Here is a 23,049-nt window from a genome sequence, read left to right on the forward strand (position 1 = left end):
AGGTGAATCACACACACACACACACACACACACACACACACACACACACACACACACACACACACACATATATATATATACATATATATATGTATATACATCTTAACCACATTAACTTTTTCCATTTTAATTCCCTGCAAATACGATCTCGAGACAAATAAGGAGCTCTACGAAAGCATGTTCGGAGACAAATGTACAGTGACAACCCACTGCGCTATCAAGAGGGAAGCAAATTGAGAACAATTTCTTATATTTATACTCGACTCAACCCCCCCACGATAGCGCATTCGGTAGTATGTACACAAATGGGATAGTTATATAAGTATGTAATATATATGATGTAAGCGGAATAGGAAACACAGGAGTCTTAGTCTTGAGTTTTTTCCTGACTAGTTTTGCAGGTATGCTTTTTCAAAGGAATATGTGTACAAACGGGCTGTGGGCATTATATACATGGGGTGGACCTCACCACCTCTCCGAGTTACCATAGTTGGTGGCGAATGTGAACATCACATTGTGGCTCACGTAACAATGAAGACATTTTTACAATTAAATATGATAACACTAATACCAAAGCCCGTTTGTACACATATTCCTTTGAAAAAGCATACCTGCGAAACTAGTCAGAAAAACTCAAGACCAAGACTCCTGTGTTTCCTATTCCGCTTACATCAACCTGTCAGAATGTCTCAACAATAATATATATATATAAACATATATATATATATATATATATATATATATATAGATATATATATATATAGATATATATATATATATATATATATATATATATATATATAAGAAAGGTTTAAGTAGGCGACTGAATAGGTCTCCCATAGATATATATGTTGAGGCATTAATCAATCTACGCGTTCTTATGGCCGTTGCATGACATTATCTCGCAAATAGATAATGGAGTTGATTCCCCGTAGAGTTTGATGGCAAACCATGTCAGTGGGAGGCGAAACTGCAGCAACGTGCGTACAATTTGAAAAATAGCGTAGGTTTGAATACATTTCTAGTCTTTTACGGCGCGCAAAATCGAAAACGTGTAACACGCGTATCTAGACGAATATTTACTCGTAATCCAAAAGGATCACGTGTTGGAGTCGTGATTGACAGCTGTTGCCCTCCCGGAAGAGAGCTCAAAACTCGTATATGGACCGATCTATGGGTAATGCTGTGAACATAAACGCACACACAAATCTCTTTGCTCATGAGAGTTGGAGTACCGGCTCGCAGTGCAGCTATACTGAAATGATTTCAGCCCTGGGCGAGAATCGAACTGGGACCGCTGGATTAGCGGTTACGAACGGTACCACTGCGCCATCAAGCCGTGTGAGTTTACCTAATTGTAGTGTACAGGAGAGGAGCAACGCTCGCAAGGTCCCGTCCGTCTGCTACTCATCCCTTTATTCTATCTCGTCTCGAATTTGTATAATTCAGACTTAGTCTATATCCTTGATTTCCAATTATCCTATTTAGATTGACATATGTATACCAAAGGCTTTTTTTTTTTTTTTTAAGGTAGCCCAAAAACAAAGGGACAAAATCCACTCCCATCCATTCCATCCCTAACATACTCCACTCCCCTCCACCCTCTTATCTTGGCTCCTCCCTGCGGATCCAGAACACTGCATTGTTCTTGGACTTTGCTTGCGGATGCATATTCAAGCGATGCCGCCCTACATTGGCATCATGGCGTCGCGTCGCGTCGCGTCGTTTTGCAGTCGACTCGTTGTTGCCACTTCCCTGTCGTTTGATTGTTTTTTGTTTTCTTAGTCTATCGTATTGTTATTATGAAGCTATCTACTTTATTTTTAATTATTTATATATCTAATGTGTTTATTTTTTCACGTAGAGGATTTCTGTATGTATGTAACAACGTTATCCCCTCCAGGAAATTATTTTCTTACAAAAAAAAAAAAAACATTTAAGTTTACCCGATTTATGATTTCTTTATCGGCTGTGTAACTTTTTAGTTGCCCGATGTTATTTAATTATCTATTTATGCATTTATTTATCGGTAGTGATGGATGATATGTGTGTGACGTCACTGTTCTCAGTTCAAATGTACATTTCGAAAGATCGAAGCAATTGTTTATTAACCACTGAATGGCCAACGGTCGCGAGAGGGAGGGAGCGGTAGGGAGGATGGGGAGGGGAACTTTGCCACAAGTATTGGTGTCTACGATGTGACTTTTATTTGATTTATTTGTTGACGTATTTATTTATTTTATTCATTTATTTATCTATTCTATTCATTTGTTTATTGGTGCATGTTTCTTTTGCGGATTCACCGACAAGCGACGCCGATTTGATATTGGCGCATTTGATCAATCTGATGACTGTAGATTGCTTTCGATTTTCTGTGAAAATTTTGTCAGGTACTTGACTAAACCATTCCTCGGTCATCTAGATTCTTATGTGTGTGTGTATATATATATGTATATATATATATATATATATATATATATATGTGTGTGTGTGTGTATATATATATATATTATATATATATATATAATTTGTAGGATATCCGTTTATGTACTCGTTCAGGAAGAGCTAAAACGACGTCGATACAACACACACACACACACACACACACACACACACACACACACACACACACACACACACACACACACACACACACACACACACACACACACACACACACACACACACACACATATACAGACGCACAGACACCAGCCAGTAGCTAACGGTTAAGTAGGCACCCACCTCGACTAACCCGAACACTCCAAATCACCGACTTTGCATATAAACTTAACAAGTTGAATAAGTAGTTTGTGCCGCACATAAATTATTATAGAAACACACACGATAATGATGATGATGATGATGATGATGATGATGATGATGATGATGATGATGATGATGATGATGATGATGATGATGATAAACCGCATTGTAAATGTGTGGCACAAACTACCAGTTCAATTGACACTTAAAGGAGGGAGGGGGGGGAGAAAAAAGAGGAAGAGGAGGAAAGAATGAGGAAGAGAAGGAGAAAGAGGGAAGAGAAGAAGGAAGAGGGGGCAGGAGGGAGGTTGGTAAGAAGGAGAGGTGGGGAGGGAGGGAGGAGTAGGAGAAAAGAGGGAGGAGTAGGAGGAGGAGGAGGAGGACGCGGAAAAAAGGCAGGAGGGAGGGAGAGAGAGAGAGAGGAAAGAAAGAGGAGGAGGAGAAGGAGGAGTGGGAGAAAGGGAGAGAAGGAGGAGGAGAAAGGTAGGGAAGGAGGAGGAGGAGGAAAGGAAGTAGGGAGGAAGGAGGATGAAGGCAAAAGAAAGACAAGAGGTAGCGGATTGGTAAAGCACTGGCCTCACAAGCCAGAGAACCGGGGTTCGATTCCCCGGCCGGGCGGAGATAAGTTGGGTTTGTTTCCTTTCACGTGTAACCCCTGTTCACCTAGCAGTGAGTAGGTACGGGACGTTAGTCAAGGAGTTGTGACCTTGCTGTCCCGGTGTGTGGTGTGAGTAGTCTCAGACCTACCCAGAGATCGGCAAATAATGAGCTCTGAGCTCACTGCCGTAGGGTGGTGTCTGGCTGTCTCGACAGAGACTGCAGCATATCCGAGGTGAATACACACACACACACACACACACACACACACACACACACACACACACACACACACACACACACACACACACACACACACACAAATGATAAAACATTGGAAAGTAGACAATTGTGCTTGTTTGTGGATCACGTGCTGGATTCGTGATGGACAGTTATTACCCTCCCGGACGAGAGCTCAGAATTCATCTATGGGTAATGCTGTGATGTTTCACACACACACACACACACACACACACACACACACACACACACACACACACACACACACACACACACACACACACACACACACACACACACACACACACACAAATCCTTGCCCACCAGAGTCGGAGTACCGGCTTGCAATGCAGCCATGCTGATATGTTCATCCCTGGGCGAGACTCGAACTCGGACCGCTGACTCAGCGGTCGAGAACGGTACCACTGCGCCGTCCAGCCGGTGGAGGAGGTGTGTTTGTTTGTGTTGTTAGCATACAAAGGAAACACTCTCGGTTCCTGGACGGATGGGCGGTGGGAAACCCCCGCCCTAGACTAACCTTACGCACACTTCCTTTCCTAGGCTACAGTCTTCTTCTTACGTCAGCGTCTTTTTGTCTGTCGGGGTCGCCTCGTTGGAATTTGAAGAGAGTTCTTCCTTCTACAAGACCTGCCCGGAGAAATCTTCGTTTTTTGTTTTGTTTTTTCTTTTTTTCTTTTAGCGATTCAACCGTCATTATTATTATTGTTATTACTATTGTTGTTGTTATTATTATTATTATTATTGCTATTGTTATTATAATTACTACTACTACTACTATTATTATTATCATCATAGTCACTGGCGAGATACAGAACTTAGATCCTTCCCCCACCCCGGCCCGGCCCGGCCCAGGGTGAATGGCTGCATCCCAGTGCATCCCATTGAAGCGCATCTTCTTCAATATCGGTGTCTGAGTATACTTTACATCTATACAATGTTAATAATGATAATAATTATGTTCCACTTTCTGATCACATATTTCTTGTATTTTAGTAACTTTCTCTTTCTCTGAAACGTGGACTGTTTGTCAAGGTAAACAATGAATGTTTTGACCTCGCAGAACTGAAAGTGACGCAAGACCTGCTCTAACGGAAATGGACTGCGAGCTGGGGTGAACGACCAGAAGTCAACTCAGTTGTATCTTAGCAGCCTATGCGTACAGACTTGTAGTGAACACGTCCAAGGAATAGAAAAGAATAACATCATTAAAGTCCATTGATGCATGGTTGTATATACGAGAATTTGTATTTATGAAGATAACAGTCGCGTATTGCGTGTGGCAGTGTCGGAATATCATTTAAACTCGAAGAAATTGTGTCACAACCTTTTTGCTGACAGGTAAGTGCATGTTTACAAGTAAACATGCACAGTTTTCAAGGTGACGTTTATTCATCTTTAAATGAATGGGTGATTCGTATGATTCTACAATAATTAAAAAACAAAACAGAGTATTTTTATTATATAAGGAATTCTTACTACGCACTTTCGACTTGTATTCACAAATAATGACAACATTGCTTACATGATCAATTTAGGGCACAAATTGGCAGGTTTCCCTTTTTAAACATGTCTCATTAAAACTGAGAGCTAATTCAGCATATTGTATTTTCTTTAAGACATTCTCCTTATTTCGCAAGATTATCTTAGTTTCTTTTTCAAAGGTGTGAGTTGATTTCTCCATAGGAACCCATTTAAATGACCATATTTGGAGTCACATTGACTTTTTCTTTTACTCAGAAGGGAAGAGGGATTTTGTCTTCTAGGTGGAGGAGGCGGAAAAGGCTTGGCTAATTTGAAGTTTCCTTACGTCATCCGTGTCTCGTTCGTCCTTGTCACTGATTGGCTGGTTCCAGATGCCGTGTGTCTGCTGACTGGGTGTTGTCATTAGGTTGCATTTCTTCGATGTTTACAGCTTTCAGGAGCATGAAAGACAGCAGTGTGCATCTGGGTATGGTGTGATGATATCACTGTCCTCTAAGCATTTGCTAGGATCTGGTGTTCCTGGCGTAATAAATGTCGACATAGTTCCTTTGTTTACAAGTCAACATGCGATTGTTGAGTAGGCGCTGTCTTTGTGCTTGAAACATTTCGCAATGACAGATGGCTTGTCTTCTTGCTTTTATGAAATATTACTCAGTAATAGTATATTATAAAAGATTAATGAAATTAGTTAGGGGCCAAAGATGATCAGGTTATATGAGCAATATTGCATTTGTCGGTTGAGATCAACACAAGGCAACTGGGCAGATTGTGTTGATGTCAGCGAATTAGTTTTGTTCCATCATATCTATTAACTATTTCTTTATTATCTATTCATCTACCAATTCTTTTATTCATCTATTTATTTATCCATTTAGTGGAATGAGTGGGGACGTGCCTCCGACTTGGCTACCCGCCTTATAAGGGGGGAAAACGCCTTTGGTGCATAATAGATAGGTAGGTTTGTTGATCCTTTGTTTGGTTGTTGATTTGTCTATCTGTTTATTCATTTATTTGCTTCTTTGTTTGTTTGTTTTCAGAGAGGTTAGGTGGGTGGGAATGGAGTATTGAGGTCTGTACGTATATATTTTTTTCTTCTTTGAGAGAGAGGGAGAGAGAGAGAGAAAGAGAGAGAGAGAGAGAGAGAGAGAGAGAGAGAGAGAGAGAGAGAGAGAGAGAGAGAGAGAGAGGGAGGGAGGGAGAGAGAGAATTCCCGTCTGCCTGCCCGTGCCCTGACATCTAATGCCTCTCAAGCGACCATTGTAGTCAACAGTCGACACCATCACCGCCGTCGTTAAGAAGATGCAGCAGCACCGGGTCTGAGGAGAGGGTGAAAGTGAGGAGCCTACGCCAGGAGGCGCTGAGTAGCTGCGGCCGAAGCTGTCACCTTTGCCCCATGAGGCGCTTAGGCGGGAGACGGTCACTGCTGGGAATCAGAGAGGAGTGCGGGATTCGAGCCCACAATGAATTAAGTCAATGCGAGGCCAGCACGCTTCCCAATACGTCACTGGTAGTAGGCGACGGAGATGGAAGTGGGCGGTCGCTGATTAAATGAGTGGATGTGCTGTGTCTTGCTACATTGGTTCTGATCCAGGGCAGTGGGCGAGATGCAGGTATGACCCGTCATCCAGGAGGAGCCAAGAAAAGAGGGAGGGAGGGTGAAAAAGCCGTTGGTATATGTATGTGTGTATGTATAAACAAACATGTTAAAAGTAAATAAACATCCCTACCATCAGTACATCTGATTTAAAGGCAAAAATGAACAATGAAACTATATACAAATGATTATAGTTAAATCGTTTAATACTTGGCTGAGATGTCCTTTGTTTTTTTCAATGCTGCCGCCGGGGATGTTATTTATTAGATTGTTATTAATCATTTGAGGAATTACGTGCCATGTTTCATTTGATCATTCCAAAAGATCTAGTTTTGCTGATAGATTCTTATCTTTTGAATTGCCATGTCAATTATGACCCCAGAGCAGTGGCGGATCCAGGATCAAAATCTGAGGGGAACTAACTAACCTGAATTTTGTAAATGCAGATGACGTTTTTAAAGAGATGTTTCCTGTAACACGAATACAACAAATCTGAATATAGAATGAAGTATACGTTCTCACTTTATCCTTTTTTCAGAATATTGGGATAAAGTGATATTTGATATTACATTTGAAAGATTTACCCTCAGTGATGTGGTGAATATACTTCTGCCCTGGTTTCTCTACCTCTACAATGAGGTAATGTAAGAACAAAATTTGGGAGAGAGAGAGAGAGGGGGGGGGGGAGGGCTTCAGACACCGCAGCCCAGATCCGCCAGTGCCACAGAGGTGCTCAATTGTATTCATATCAGGCGACTGGCTTGGCCACGGAATTTTTTGGATCTCATTTGTTTCCAATCGATTTTATGTCTTTTATCTATTTATTTATTCATTATTTTTTGGACCGAATTCATCAGTTTATATAGTTCCCTCACACCCTTAACCATTGCTTCAAAGTGCTCCCAACACCGTCACAGAATAACTGCTGTGTTTTGCTGTTGGCTACAATCTTTCTGAATAAGATATTTGGCCACAGAGTCTTGAGACCCACATCCGATCACTGTCTGAAAGTAGGGTAGATCGGGACTCATCAGGGATTATGACAGTCTTCCAAAATCTGAACGGCCTCTCCAACAACTCATTGGTCTAATCTTTTCTTCACCTGATATCAAAAGGTCGAAGAAGTGCCTTCTTTCTTACCGCTATCCCACAGTAGCCAAGTTGATGAAAATACCTAACAGCTGTTCTAGGATTGACATTAAATTGTTGTGCGGTGACAGCAGCAGACTTGCAAGGTGAATTGTTTTCCACACTTCTCTTAAGAGCGCGAAGGATTCTGTCAGAGGGTCCTGGTCGACCTGGACGAGATGATGTGGACTCCTTTGCCTATCTGCTAGATTGGCGAATCGCTGTGTTAACTGTAGAAACCAGAATCGCAAGGTTTTCAGACAATCACTTCCCTGTAGAAAAGGGAACCCCAAGATTTCCAGCAATTTTCCTTTTATATTGAACAATAATATTGTATTTCTGACACTCTAACAATTCCAATGTTTCTTTGGTGCATAGCATTATTAAATGTTAATCAACAATAAATATCTAGAAAACTGACACAGAACAAAATGTAAACTTGTCGAAGTAAAAGCATGTGTGAGATGATGTTTTGTGAATTATGTATTCACTACTGACAAGTCTGTGCATATATGTATATATATATACACACATATATATATATATATATATATGGGGGTGTTGTGTTCCTAAGCTATGAAAAGGTTGATACATAACTTTAAGAGATGGTATGAGGTATGATCCATTAATTGTTTAGAAAGAAGTCCCGTCCCTTGAAGAAAGGTGAGGAGAGAAGGTAGAGGTACTGGTGTTAGTACATTTAAATGAGGTATTGCCTAGTCTTTGAACGGAAGGTAATAGGAGGCTGTTGGGAGTGGGTATTTCGGTACAATTGGTGTGAGGAAAGAACTACAAGACCAGGTGAGAGGGCCATAATTAGTTATAGGATAGCCATGATTGAGACGAGACTGTACGTACATGAGTTTTGATTATAGTCTGTTGACTCTAACTTGAGCCCTTTAGCGTGGCCCGGGGAACCTTTATCGTTTACGCATCTAAAGATGACCTGCCCATAGCGATCTGTCTCATAGGTAGCCTGTATGTTATCTATTTATGGAATATATATATATATATATATATATATATATATATATATATACATATATATATATATATATATATATATGTGTGTGTGTGTGTGTGTGTGTGTGTGTGTGTGTGTGTATATGGGGAGAGAGATTACGAGACCCTCTGAGGAGAGTGATGTCAGTAGCGCGATCTCGTCGAGCCGCACCTTGGGGCTCACGTGTTTTGTCGAGTGTTCCTCCCTCCCAGCAGCTTTAGCACAAATTTTGTTGTAGTGAGGATTGGAGGTGTCGGGGTACAAGTCTGTTGCAGGCATTGGGATGGAGGCACCAAAGGAGGCCGATGCTGCATCCCGAGCTGCCTTGCCGGCCCGTTTGTTGCCGAGGATGCCAACATCAAATAGTACTTAGTATAAAGATACAGGTTTAATATAGGAGTGGACATGGGTGACTCAGAGAGTCAGAGATGATTATGTTTGGTGAGGGGGGGAGGGTTGCGAGTAACGTGTAAGGCTGCAGAATAGCAAAAATGTTCGGCTGTATAGACTGAAACGAGGGTGTGGTGGAGGGTTATCCGGATTCTATGTGTGGAAGGTGTCGTTGCATATCCCACTCCATGGTCGGAGCAGGAACTGTCTGGATATATATCAATTGCAGAGGAACACTAAGGTAAGTAGGAGAGATATTTCTATCGAATAATGTTAGTTTTTTTTTCATTTTTCATCAATATGGTTAAGGGAAACAGAGACGCGCAATGACGTACAATGGGGGGAAAAGCCAAGGGACCTGGATGATAGGTGTTGCGACAGGAAGGGCGTTGTCCAATCCGGGAAGGGAAGGACTGAAGGGCCGAAAAGAATGCGGAAAACATGGGTGGTGGAGTTCTTCTTCATTTGTGGAAGATGTATTTTAATGATACCAAAGAACGAATGATACCACGCCAGGGGAGGGATGGGCAGCAGCACCCAAGTTGAAGGGGAGAACACTCTGCAGCAGTTGTTGCCGAGGTCGTATCTTTAATAGCTCGAATCTCTCCTCCACTTATAGGCATCGCGCCGAGGAAGGGAGGAAGAGCATCCAGGATGGAGGAAGGAGGAACACCCTGCGGGAGGAGGAGCTGCCAAGGTCGTCTCCGACCCTTCTTCAACGATCTCTTCAATGTCCAGTTGGCCTGGGTCAAGACCTGTGTATTCTTTGTTATGTTTGGTTAGTCCTTTGCTTTTGGTTTGAGTACTAACGCAGCTTAGCTGCAACTTTGATTACAACGAGTGACAAGATAACTGTAATCCTTAATAGCACATCTCTCGTTCTTGTTCGCTGTATCATATCCCTTGACTTAACGATATAAGAATTGACTAAGGATTAATTTCCATGATGTTTAGTCAGCTTTAGAATCTGGACTCAATAATGATACACATCAACTTCCTCAAGGTTCTCACCATCGATTAAAAGAAATATGACTTTGTTTTGCTCTTATTCATCTTTAAATTTGCTTTTGAATTTTCCACGTTGAGTCCATTGAATATCTTTTGCACGTTTTCTATTTCTAAAATGATGCCCAGGAATCTCAAGTGATTAAAATAACCCCTATTTATGTTAAAGCCTTTCTTTTCCCAACCACTTCTCTGAAGACTCATTGGGTAAGAATGCATTGTTCTGCTTTTCTACATTTTATTTTTCTTATATATATTATAAGTATCTGTACATGTGTATTTATATGTGTAAGTGTATGTATATATATTTGTTTTCAAGTCGGGTACACTTGTACAAAGTCAGCAAGTCCTGATTACTTCCACAATGTGATCCAAATGACTACTGCTTACTACTCAAGGATTTGAGTACTGACTGACTGTCCTCATTGTACAAGTATCCCCTTGGACTGAGTAAAACTGCCTGCCGTTGAATAGCATGAAAAGCCCTTTTAAATGTGACAGAAATTAAACATCGATCACGAATAGCAAACCATAAGTGAGCAAATCCTCCTCCTGAACAGGCGTCGTTATGATCTGGCCGCAGTTACCCTTACACCAGCAATCACTTAACCTGACTGTTGAGGACGTGAGCTTCGTGTCGGGCGGTTACTTCCTCATCACCCTTATGAGTCCATTCTTCGCGGGCTTCGTGGGTGACAAAATTGGAAACTTCAAGGTGAGGGTATGGTTCTTATAAGTGTGGAGTACTTTTTTTTTATCGCATGAAGAGTTGTCATCCCAGTCTTCGACAGGGTGACAATTCTTCATGTGGACTATCCTGGGTTTACGAGTCTTCGGTTGAACAAGTTGATCATTTTTTTTAGACAAATGCGAGACGATTTTACAACCCAAGTGACATGTTGGCAGATCCCGGACAGGCTCTGCACCGAAGGAACTAGTTTCTTTTAGCTGTTCGTCACAAAGACAAAGGGAACGTTTTCAATTAATTCATACAGTTGTGTTTCTGCTCTGTTGGCCTTACTATAGAATTATGTAAGGTCGTGCTAAAGGCTTAACTTCTTGTCAAATTCTCGTGACTCTGAATATATTTTGTACACAAACCGAAGAGTTGTGTTCAACAGATCTTCCGTGTCAAGTGTAATGATATGCTGGGCGGCATGAGTTTGCTCCATACTTAGAAATGTCTGTGACACTACTTTTGTTGACGACCTGCTACTGCAACGACACGAACTGATTGATTAAGGGAGCGTGAGACGCCGCTCATTTCTTCACTCCTGGAGCAAGGGCACGGCGTCACGAATGGAGTAAAATGTCGTCGTTGGACACACACACCACAGTGACGCCAATGGAAAGAAAGACCTTAAAATCACAAATCAATTGACCGCCCTTTCCTTTTACTATGTACTGCTGCTGCTTGCAGCCACACCATTTGCTCCTAGTGATTCAGCAGAATCATCACAACGCCCTTTGACCAGCCCCTCTTGCACAGTATGAGAAACAAGCTCATTGGCACATTCTGACGCACTCTACTGCCCACAGAGACACCATAAGCTGAGAATTGTCACAATCTGGAACGGTTCCAATTAGTTCCCTTTTGGACCCCCCTTCAGGTGTTCATGAGTCTCATCACTGCCCTGGCGGGAGCGTTTACCTTCCTCTTCCTTGCGATTCCTGCTGTGGTCCAGGTCCCTTCTGCTGCGGGGGAGAACATCACTAGCACCATCGGCGCTGCCGCGGACGACATCTCCGTCAATAGCTCCTTTGCCGATGAAGATTCGCTTAACGCAACAACGCTGGTCAATGACCCACAGTCGCATGCAGTCACCTTCTACTCCTACATGGCAGTAAGACTGATATATGGGTATGTCGACTGCGATACACAAATAGTTTTATTTACGCACATCCACATGGATATAAACTGACTCCTTCCCCTGCAGGTATTCTCTCATATATGTATTTTTTCGTTTTCTCTCTTCCATCTTTCAGGTGTTCTCTCCTCGATCCTTCTTCAGTTTCCCCCTCCTCCTCCACTTCTGGAGATCTTCCTTTTGTCTCGATGCTCTTCCTGGAGACAATGACTCTGTTCTCCTCTCCATGGGTACCCTAGACACACCTAGTCTTAAGAAGGACATAGGCAAGAGCTAGTTTACCAATAGAATGCTTAACGAATGGAATAGGCATGTAGTGAGCGCTGAATCCATTGGTTGTGTATTAAGAGAAGGTGGGGTCAATTTATGGAAGAGGATAATAGGTGTAATGGACATGGAACAGCCTAGTTTAGGAGGCCTTATGGTATTTTATAGTCTCCTCCATTCTTGTTTTAGAGTCAAGTTACAACTTTTTTTTTCCAACCGGTGAGGAGTGTTGTGGAGACAAACACACATTCTGATAGAACTAAAACAGAAATAGTTAAGTAAATTCCATGAAATAACGTGATCACAAGAAAAAAAAAGTCACTGGATGCATTCACAAAGGGTCAATATTCTAACCATGGGGTACTACACAGATTGCATTATCCACAGTCAGTTAAGATCTACAAAATCGCTCTCACCCACAGATTCCTTCAGACGTCGTCCTACGTTTTAATGGACAGTACCGTCCTGGTGTACAAGACGGAGCTGGGTATTAACTACGGATTCCAAAGGATTTGGGGTACCATAGCTGTGGTATTTTCCTCCATCGTCGGAGGGTACCTTGTGCAGGATGGTCAGGATTTCAGGTGCGAATCTGTGCATGCTTCTTATCATATGCTCGGGAGATGTGCAACAGTGTGTCAAGGTAATGCCAAGGTTGACGGCCTCATCTCGGCGCCATGAGAGTGTTTATACAGAAAACAGAATTGTTTCCATTTTGTCTCTTCCCCGAATCTGGATACTTCGGGTCTTTAATCACTGCGCTTGAGGGGTCTTCATATATATCTTTCAACGACATACGCTGTGGTTGTTCATACAGTCCAGGAGCCATGGTGATTTTCACTCGCGTGAAACCTAGATCATTCAACAATAAAGGTTCCTCTATGCTCTGCCTCTAAGGGTCTTCATATATATATTTCAACGATATACGCTGTGGTTGTTCATACAGTCCAGGAGCCATGGTGATTTTGACTCATGTGTGGGCTAGACCATTCAATGAAAAAAGGACCATCTATGCTCTGCTTCTTCCTCAGGCCTCTCTTCATCGCGTCCGGTGTGGTGCAACTGATAGCCGCCGTCCTTATGCTTAATATGCGCAATCTGGACACACGCCCTCCCGCCACTAGACTCACCTCGGATCTTTGGAGTGTCGTGCGCAAACACGAAACCTTGGTTTTTTTCCTCTTTATGATCTGCATTGGTAAGTGTTCTTATATAATGTTAACTTCACCCTCCTTTCGTGGTCAAAACATGTGAAAAAAAAATCCCTCGAACTGAAGGGCCAGGAAAGGTAACGACCTTGGTCGCAACTTCCTGGGGTGAGAGTTCTTGTTGGGTTTCTGTGCAAGGAAGGAGAACCCAGAGACGAGGGGAACCTGTTGTAGACTTGATATGACAACCTTGCGTTTCCTTTGTCAGGCGTCTTCTTCGGCTTCACAGAGACGTTTTTATACATCTACCTGAAGAGTATGGGGGCGTCCAACTTCCTCGTCAGCATGACGGTGGCTGTGGGTGCCCCTCTCGAAGTCATCCTTCAAGTCATCTCGTCCTATGTCGTCGGGGTCATTGGATATGTCCCTACTTTATGCATCTGCAACATCGGGCACGTCGTGAGGTATGCAGGTGAGAAGGATCATTTTTTTTTCCTGGTTTGGTAACTGTTGTCTGTATTGTCATTAGTTTTGCTCATTTATTTTCTCCAGTGATGAGTATTGGGGGTATGGTGTGGGTCACCGTGATTACGCGTGTGGAGAGAGTGTAACCGTGAAAGGTTGTGGTTACATAAGGAGGACTTAATGCGGGCGAGATAAACTTGAAAACGGGAGTTTACTTCTATTCATTTATAAAAGGAGAATCTGGTTGGAAATATAACAAACTACAAATGGGCCCTATGGGCTAAATACTTGTTACAATAAGTGCCAGGCCTTGACCTAGGGCACAACCAACTGGCTGGTAGGTTCTTCACCTAACTAGCTCTGGGGCGTCTGGCCGGTAGGCTCTTGACCTACCCAGCTCTTGGACTTTCGTGACATGGGTGCTATAGGTTATACAGGGGGTTAGTGGGTTGTTGTAAAGGCGTTAGTCTCGCTATTCTATGCATTAGGGTCAGTTTTATATATGAGGGTTAGTCCTATAGTTGGTGGATGTTGTTAGGTATATTATATACATGTTAGTTTATGGGTAATATAATAGGGCAGTTATAATAAAGGACTTTTAATAGGTTAGTCTGGTGACATTGGGTATCTATATCTTGTTTGTCTTGAAATGTGCTGCATTAGATGTATGTTCTGGGAAATGCAAGGTAAGCAAGAGGGGGAGTCTCGCTATGTTGCAAGCATGTGGATTACGTGCGTGGTGGGTGATGGTTAGTAATGGTTACATTGCCTCCCTGACCTTTTGAGGTACGTCCGCGTACCTTGGGTTAAGGTCGTGACACTGGGGTTTGGCATACATAATTGTAAAAAGAAAATAAGATATGATAATTTGTAAGTTGCTAGTGGGTGATATTGATCTGCAAAATTTGTTTGAATGAGTAAAGGGGGGGTTTACGTATATTATCATATCTTGAATGTACGGGGCAGAAACATGGAAGATGAGAGAGAGAGAGAAGGAGTTTGAATGTGTTTGAGATGAAATGTCTGAGAAGTATGATAGGGGTTACTAGGCTAGATAGAATGAGAAATGAGGAGGCGAGGAGGAGAACAAGGGTGGAAAGGGAACTGGGAGATAGGGTTGATGTAAGAGTTTGGACACATGGAAAGAATGAGTGAAGAAAGATTAGTAAAAGAAGTGCGGAAGGCGGAGGTGGAAGGAGTGAATACGAGGGGGCGTCCTAGGATAAGATGGATGGATGGGGTGAAAGGGGCTTTACAAAAGAGAGGAATGTCTGTAGAGGAAGGACGGAAGAAGACAGAAGATAGGGATGAATGGAGAAGGGTTGTGAATAGATGAGGCTGTGATGCATGAAGGAGAGTGGGTGGGGGATGGGGGGTGAGGAAGTATGTATGAGAAAGGGATTTCTTCCCGTCTTCTCTTTTCCTGCATGAGGGGACGGAGAGGGGGGGGGTCGCCGAATTTATGAAGCGGCCTTGCTGTGGATGTGCTGTGTCTTGCGACACTGCTTCTGGCCCAGGGCAGTGGACAGGATGCAGGGATGGCCCGTCATCCGGGAGGTGCCGAGATGGGAGGGAGGGAGGAGGGTGGAGGGGAGTGGAATATATGGGAAATGAAATGGGTGGGAGTGATTTCTATGCCTTTTTCTTTTTGGCTACCCCCTGTGTAAGGGGGAAAATCCTTTGGTATATGTATGTATGTATGTACAAAGAGTGTGTGAGTTCTTATATGGTATAATAATACTGCATTCCAGAATCCTTCGGATTTGGTCTACATCAATAGCTTTCGTTTATCAGGTTTCAGATTCATGACTGACCCTATGATGGTACTCCCTTTGGAAGTGGCTGATTCTATCACCAATGGACTCCTGGGTACAGCTTCAGTGATGTACTGTGGAGAATTAGCCTTGTCCTCAACTGTAGCTTCACTCAGGGGGCTCCTGGGAGCTACTTCTTCCGGCATAGGTAAGAGAAAACTTTGTGCATTACTTCAGATACCTCTTTCCATTTTTTTAAACTGATCTTTTAATAATTATGTCTACTAAAGTTATCTAAAGTGTGGACAAGCAACAGCTCCTCTAATAGACAATTTTTGTTGAAGTTGATACTATTTTCTTCGTTGTTTTCTTGAAGATGGTTTCTTCGGTTCTAACTAGTCACCATAGTGGAGGGTGTCAAATCTGTAGAATTTGTCCATTCTTGGCATTCATAATCTCCAACCAGGACTTCAGGTCAACCGAGCCTTCTTCAGGGATTGATATTGATGTCAGTTGTGATGGGTGGTATTTCCAATTTCTCAGTCTTCCGGCCTACCCTGTGTTTTCATGCTGGGTAGAACTAATAAAGTGAGTGCTTGTATGTTCAAGCTTGGATTGCGACTGTAGGGGGCCTTGATTATTTCTGACCTTCTTGGACCCATGGACATTTCCAAAAGGTTTGTGTTATTTTCCATTTCTTCGCAGGTTACGTGGTAGCCAAGTGGTGTCTCATTGCATGGTTTTTAGGAGCTACTACATATTGGTGTCCAACCAGTCTAGATTGCAGGTTCACAGTTACCGTGCCAATATACATTGAAGGAAGGGCTTCATAGATCCCTTCGATGCATTTGTATTCGTATAGGCCTTAGGACTTGAGAATATTTCAGCTCATTCTCTTTCTGATGGGAGTTATTTTGGAGAAGCAGATAGAATTCTTTTTTCCTTTCGTAATAGATATTTGGTTTGACTATATAATTTTCATCCATGAACTTAATATTTCTATTGACAATGTTTTTGATGGGCGAGATTTGTATTAGCGCTTTATTACTTCCCCGTTATCTTCTTGGTGAGAACTGGTATACCAAATGGTGCACCAATCAATTCTAACTGAGAACCTAGCGGGGTGAGGTTGTTTAATGTGTGTCTAAGGGAAGGGAGAGGTGCTGGAGGACTGGAGGAGTGTCTGCATAGTTCCACTTTACAAAGGAAAAGGGGACAAATGTGAGTGTAGTAGTTTTAGAGGGATCAGTTTGTTGAGTGTAACTGGAAAGGTTTATGGGGGGTTTTAATTGAGAGGATTAGGAGAAGAGCAGAGGGCATAATTGGTGAGAAGCAGTGTGGGCTTAGGAAAGGTATAGGAAGTGGATAGATTTAAGTATTTTGTATCACATAAGGCTGGCGATGGAGTGGGTGGGAGTGGAGGCAAACTGTAGATTGAGGGAAGCAAGTAAATGTCGTTGGGGATTGAAAAAGTTCCATGAGAAATAGGCATCTGGGAATGGATGCAAAGAGGAGATTATATGAAGGGGTGATTGTGGCTATGACACTGTATGGGATAAAGAAGTGGAATTTAAGAGAGACCAGGAAGGAAGGAGAGGTTTAAATGCATTTAAGATGAAGTGTCTTAGAAGTGTGATAAGGGTTACAAGCTTTCACTACATTATTTACATGAACAATAATTTTTTCAATTGCAGGTAGGACCATTGGTGCTGTCGCTGGCAACCAACTCCGCGAATACTTTGGCCCTCGAGAGTCGTGGGGTGTTTTGGCAGTAGCTGCCCTTGTCCTGTCCCTATTCTACGCCATATACTACGTTGCATTAGTCCTCTACCGGATACATTACCACAGCAGCATTAGTATAAGTGATCATTACTCTACAAATATTGTCAATACTGGAAATCTGAAGTCAGGGGCAGCATTTGAAGGAACAGCAACTCATAGATTGAAATCTACAACAACTTCCAAAGGAATGGTTAATCAAGGGTTTGAAGAATAAAACTAACCAATTGTTATTTTGTAATTACAAATACATTCACTTTGATATTTGATAAAGTAATATAATCTTATATCATGTCATCCTGCAACAGTCTGGGTGATTTAGTAACCGATAACTTGATGTACATATAGAGAATTACTCTTGTTATCTAGTCAGTCAATCAGTCCTTTGCCTGCCCCTGGTCTCTCCTGCAGAAGACCTGCGGCATCCAGAAAACTGGCAACAGCCCCTGATCAGGGCCATAAGTCACTTAGAGAAGGGATATTGTGATGTTGTGTAGGGATTGTTAGCGCGGGGCATTGTACTATGAGGTGTTCTGTGTCTTCTGTGTGGTGGTTACACCTGGGGCAGTTTGAGTCTATGGTCAAGCCTATGTAGTCTATGTAGGTGCTGTCTTAGTGCCATAGAATGTCCTGAGTGCAGGTGTGTTAATGTGGTTCTTGTTTGGTTGAATGAGGGTTTTCTATGTGAGACTTATATCTGGAGGTTGTTGTAGGAGGAGGAGTATGGAGTTTGGCTTGAGTCTGTCTTGAAGGGCTTGTTAAGTTATATGGGTGTAAGTGTGTTTCAGTGTGGATGTTTTATGTGGTATAAGTGGTAGGTTTGATTAGTATATAATAATATGTGTTGACTCACAGCGGCGAGTGGCCACGCAAGTGCCTATATCGTGGTGCCACTTTTGGCAGGGTCAGGGGGACTGAGGAAACACTTGATGATGTAATCTAATTTGTAGGGCCGCTTTCCCACAGGCAAGTAGTCTGAGGTAGTACATGTAAACACATTTAGGTGAGGAGTTTGATTAAAGTAAATTCTGTGAATCGTCCTTCTTACAAGCCATCAGTCTTGAAAGGTACTTCAGGAAATATCACAAAACAATAGAGTCACATATATCTAATGGAAAAGATGTGATGATTGGTGGAAAAGTCGTGATTGACAATGGAGAAAACTAAAGTGAAAACCATGTATGAATGGAAATAGTTTGGAGACTCATGGGCAACACTGGTAACTATGTCAATACTGGAAATCTGAAGGTGATGTACTGTTCATGTGTAATATATACGTACATAAGTACAACATTCACGCTCTTAGAAAAATGAATAAATAAATAAATGCTATATTCAGGAAGATGGTTGTGTGCTTATTGACGATTGTGCTTATAAAACAATTCTATGGAAGAAATCAGTCAAAAGAATGATAAAACATTGCTGAAATGACTCAGGTAAACTTTGAAGAATTCATGGGGAGCATTGCAATTTCTACTCCCTATCCGAGAGTTGACACCTTGACGTGATGGATAGGCTTGAGAATCTTAATGACTACAAAAGCTATGTCGATAGAGAGAGAATATCTGCAGGGTCACCCGTATCGAACAGGTTTTGTAAGAAAGATCAGACAAAGAGCAGCTCACACGCACAGTCGCAGGAACCACTGCCAACTGAAATGACATCCACATTTTAAATTGTACTAGGATATTAGTAATCATCTGTCATACTGTAAATGTCTCATTGGTTTCTTTACTGCTCTTAGACTCAAGCATGATCGTGCTGAACATCAAGTCTCAACGCAGTCTTGCTCCTCAATGAAAATAAATATCTGTCTTTGCCTCCTGCACACTCCGTACGCAAGAAAGAAAGGAACATAGGATAATGTCAAACAAACAACTTCTTGACAGAATAAATGAGGCTCAATTCAAGTGCCAAGTTTCTTGTCATTGCTGTTGTTGACGGTGGCCGGAGGTGGGGTGCCCACTTCTTTCGGCCGACGTGCCCCGGCCGCGGACCGTGGCGGGGCACCCCGCGGACTGCAGTTTTCTATCCACGGTGGCCCGGGGTGGGGTGCCCACTTCTTTCGGCCGATATGCCAGGCCCGGCCCGTCCCGTCCCGGCCGCGGACCGTTGCGGAGCACCCTCGGACGGGCTAAGTGATGTCGGCCGACTGTTGTTGTCTGTCCACGTTGTGTGGGGGTGGGGTGCCCACTTCTTTCGGCCGATGTGCCCCGGCCCGGCCCGTCCCGTCCCGTCCTGTCCCGGCCGCGGACCGTTGCGGAACACACCACGGACGGGCTAAGTGATGTCAGCCGACTGCTGTTGTCTGTCCATGGTGGCCGGGGGTGGGGTGCCCACTTCTTCCGGCCGGCGTGCCCCGGCCGCGGACTGTGGCGGAGCACCCCTTCGGACGGGCTAAGTGATGTCGGCCGACTGCTGTTGTCTGTCCACGGTGGCCGGGGATGGGGTGCCCACTACTTTCGTCCGCGGACCGTGGCGCAGCTCCCCGCGGACGGACAAAGTGATGTCGGCTGACTGCTGTTGTCTGTCCACGGTATCCGGGTGTCACCCCTGTTTCCGTAATTCTCTAGAATTGTTCTTGCAACTGGTTCTTATGGCCCCATGCCCTTTTTCCTTCTTTAAGCTTGAGGGGTGAATAAAATGAGGGTGTATTTTAAAGATGCTTCTTGGTTTTGTGATGTCCACCCCGAGAGTCCCACTGGGAACCCTCTACATTACGTCAAGCCACCTTCGTTCTGACATCACTCTTTCATTCATCCAATAGTCTTTTACTTCTCAAACAAGTGCGACACTTTAAGGGCGTGACTTTTCCTCTCTTCGCCAATAATTTTTTCCTCCTCCACCTTTTTCTCCAATCAGACAGGTTGTTATACTGTTTCAAACGATACCACCACGTAAGCATTTTGTCGCAACGGAAATGGTTTCTACGCTTACAATTTTTGCTTCCTAACGATATTACAACAGTCACCTCCGTTTAACAACAATATTGCAAAACACCAGGCGACACTCTCCTTCAACCTGCAACTCAGCATTTTGTTATATATACAAGGCGCGAGCAAGCGCGTGGAATACTAAGACTTTCCTCTCGGCCATTGTATCATAGCATCCTACTATAAAGACTATAAATGTTTCCTTCCTGTCCTCCTACCCCTCGATCTACTCAATTATCCACCTCTATCTACCGGGCTCTTACAGGACTCGGCAGCTACCTTTGGTCGTCCCGACCAATGATTTCTGTTACCCTCTTACAGGGCTCGGTGCTAGTATAAGAAGCTTATCTACATATAGTACATATTAAAGAAATAAGGAGCCCTCCAAAATGCACAAAAATAATTCAAGCAGATAAATGGTTAATGGGGTTTAAAAGATTTACTTTGTAGTAATGCAGAGAGAAACTACCCTATAACAGAAAGAGAAACTTTAGCAGTAATTTATTCTTTAGAAAGTTTTAGGGATATGATACTAGGATATCCAATCAGAGTTTGGACTGATCATATAGCTAAACAGAACTTATTTAAGCATAAGAATCTTAGGGGCAGACTTGCTAGATGGTTTGCGATACTTCAGTGCTATGAAGTTCAATGTGAATATATTCCGGGTAGAAAGAATGTTGCGGCAGATGCACTTTCTAGAAATATTAGTCAACCAATGACTGGGTTGATTAATTTTGTTTGCAGTATAGAGGAGTTAGTAACTTTAGATGAGGAAATGCTAGTAAGAGAACAGACATGCGATTCATTAGTCAAATATTTGATGAACCCAAGATGAAATCCTCCAAAACTACCAAAGGGGTATAAGATAGAGGAATTTCATTTGACTAATGAACTTTTGTATAGAAAAACAGTTGTAAGTGGAAAAGATATTTCTAGAGGTCCAATAGATCAATTTGTAATACCACAAACTCTTGTAAAACAGATATTGAAGTTACTTCATGATAGTGATTGCAGCTCACATCCAGGAAAGGATAAAACTTTTAGACAAGCACAACTGAAATATTTTTGGCCAGGTATGAAGAAGGATATTTATAATTATGTAGGAAATTGTTTGAAATGTGCTAAGGTGAAAGGAAATACACCAAAACCTGCTCCTATACTTACCTATCCCACTCCACAAAAACCTTGGTAAAGAGTTCACCTTGACACATTGGAGTTACCTATGTCTGCGAATGGATATAATTATGTATTTGTTGCTATTGATTATTTTTCAAGATTTTGTATTTTACAACCCATTCCAAATAAGAAAGCTGAAACTATTGCTTCAGTAATCTATGATCAGATAATCTGTAATTTCACTACACCTAAGATCTTAGTTTCAGATAATGGAACTGAATTTAATAACAAAATCTTGGAAAAATTATGTAGTTTATTTAAGATCAAGAAAGTCAATATCTTAGTGAATCATCTACAAAGTAATGGAGATGTAGAAAGGTTGAATAAGAAAATCATTATGTCTTAGAAGTATGATAAGTCCTCATAGTATAACCTGGGATACTTGGATTCCTTGTGTTAAGTGTACCCTGAATAATCAAATTAATGTAGCAACAGGTGATACACCTCATTTTATAATTTTTGGGGAGGACAAAACTCTCCCATATGAAGTGTTGACTGCAGATCAGAAACCCATATATAATATGGACGATTTCATCTCAAATAGAATAAATACTCTTCAAAGCATTCACCAAAGAGTTAGGGAACATGTGCAGGTGTATTCACAAGAGATGAAAAAGCAACAACACAAAATAGCACATAAACTAAAATTGAAAATAGGAGATTTAGTAATGGTCAAACTAAATTCACCCAATAATAAACTTTCACCAAGGTACACTGGTCCATATAGGGTAGTTGATTCTGCAGGTGGAAATGAATATAAACTCCTACATTTAGAAACAAGGGAAGAATTGATAGGCCATTTAGATGACATGAAGAAAGTGAAATTGCAGATCAGTGACTTAATTGAAAATGACAGTTGTGATACCCTGTGTATCAATGTTGAGAAACCTGAAAAGTATAGGGAGTATCTTGCTGAAATTTCGTATTATGAGCTAATCATTAATCTTGATGTATTCTACAGATGAAGACTGCCTTACTAATAATTTTATGTGTGGTGAGTGCCATGGACTGGAATACGATTCGTCCTGGAGCATTGGTACATCATCGAGGTAACCTAATATTGGTGGACAAAATAGTAAGGGTAGTACTGTACTTGATTACAAGAATGTAACAATAATTAAAGATAATGTTGACTCCTTGAGAGTGAATTTGAAATTGTTAAAAGAAAACATTTCCAGTAAAAATGTTCAAAGGAAACTTGATAACCCTTCCCGATTAAATGAAGAAAACCATTCAATTAATAAGGGAGACAAGAGAACAAGAACAAGAAATTTAACATAAGTTGCGCAGTTTTACAGCCCCATGACAAATGTTTATGATTTTGTAAGAAAAAGTTATATCCTTAGAAACGCTAAAGTATCGAAGAGGTGGCGTCATAGAGGAGACATCTAAGAAGGTTAGCAGAACCAAGAAATAGTAGTTGTTATGAA

At 42.1% G+C, this 23,049-nt stretch overlaps 1 protein-coding gene across 1 annotated transcript; it reads left to right on the plus strand.

Moving 5' to 3' along the window:
- The first annotated feature begins 4,819 nt into the window (after window positions 1-4,819).
- On the plus strand, window positions 4,820-18,542 carry LOC143030507 (major facilitator superfamily domain-containing protein 6-like). Its single transcript, XM_076193658.1, has 9 exons — window positions 4,820-4,962; window positions 9,841-9,999; window positions 10,787-10,941; window positions 11,837-12,087; window positions 12,670-12,945; window positions 13,393-13,559; window positions 13,778-13,981; window positions 15,769-15,936; window positions 17,423-18,542. The coding sequence occupies exons 2-9, from the start codon at window positions 9,876-9,878 to the stop codon at window positions 17,722-17,724; spliced, it is 1,647 nt and encodes a 548-aa protein (XP_076049773.1). The 5' UTR covers window positions 4,820-4,962; window positions 9,841-9,875; the 3' UTR covers window positions 17,725-18,542.
- The last annotated feature ends 4,507 nt before the right edge of the window (window positions 18,543-23,049 follow it).

Source organism: Oratosquilla oratoria, chromosome 12 (genome assembly GCF_046742065.1).
Source record: "Oratosquilla oratoria isolate Oo_2021 chromosome 12, ASM4674206v1, whole genome shotgun sequence".
NCBI lineage: Eukaryota > Metazoa > Arthropoda > Malacostraca > Stomatopoda > Squillidae > Oratosquilla > Oratosquilla oratoria.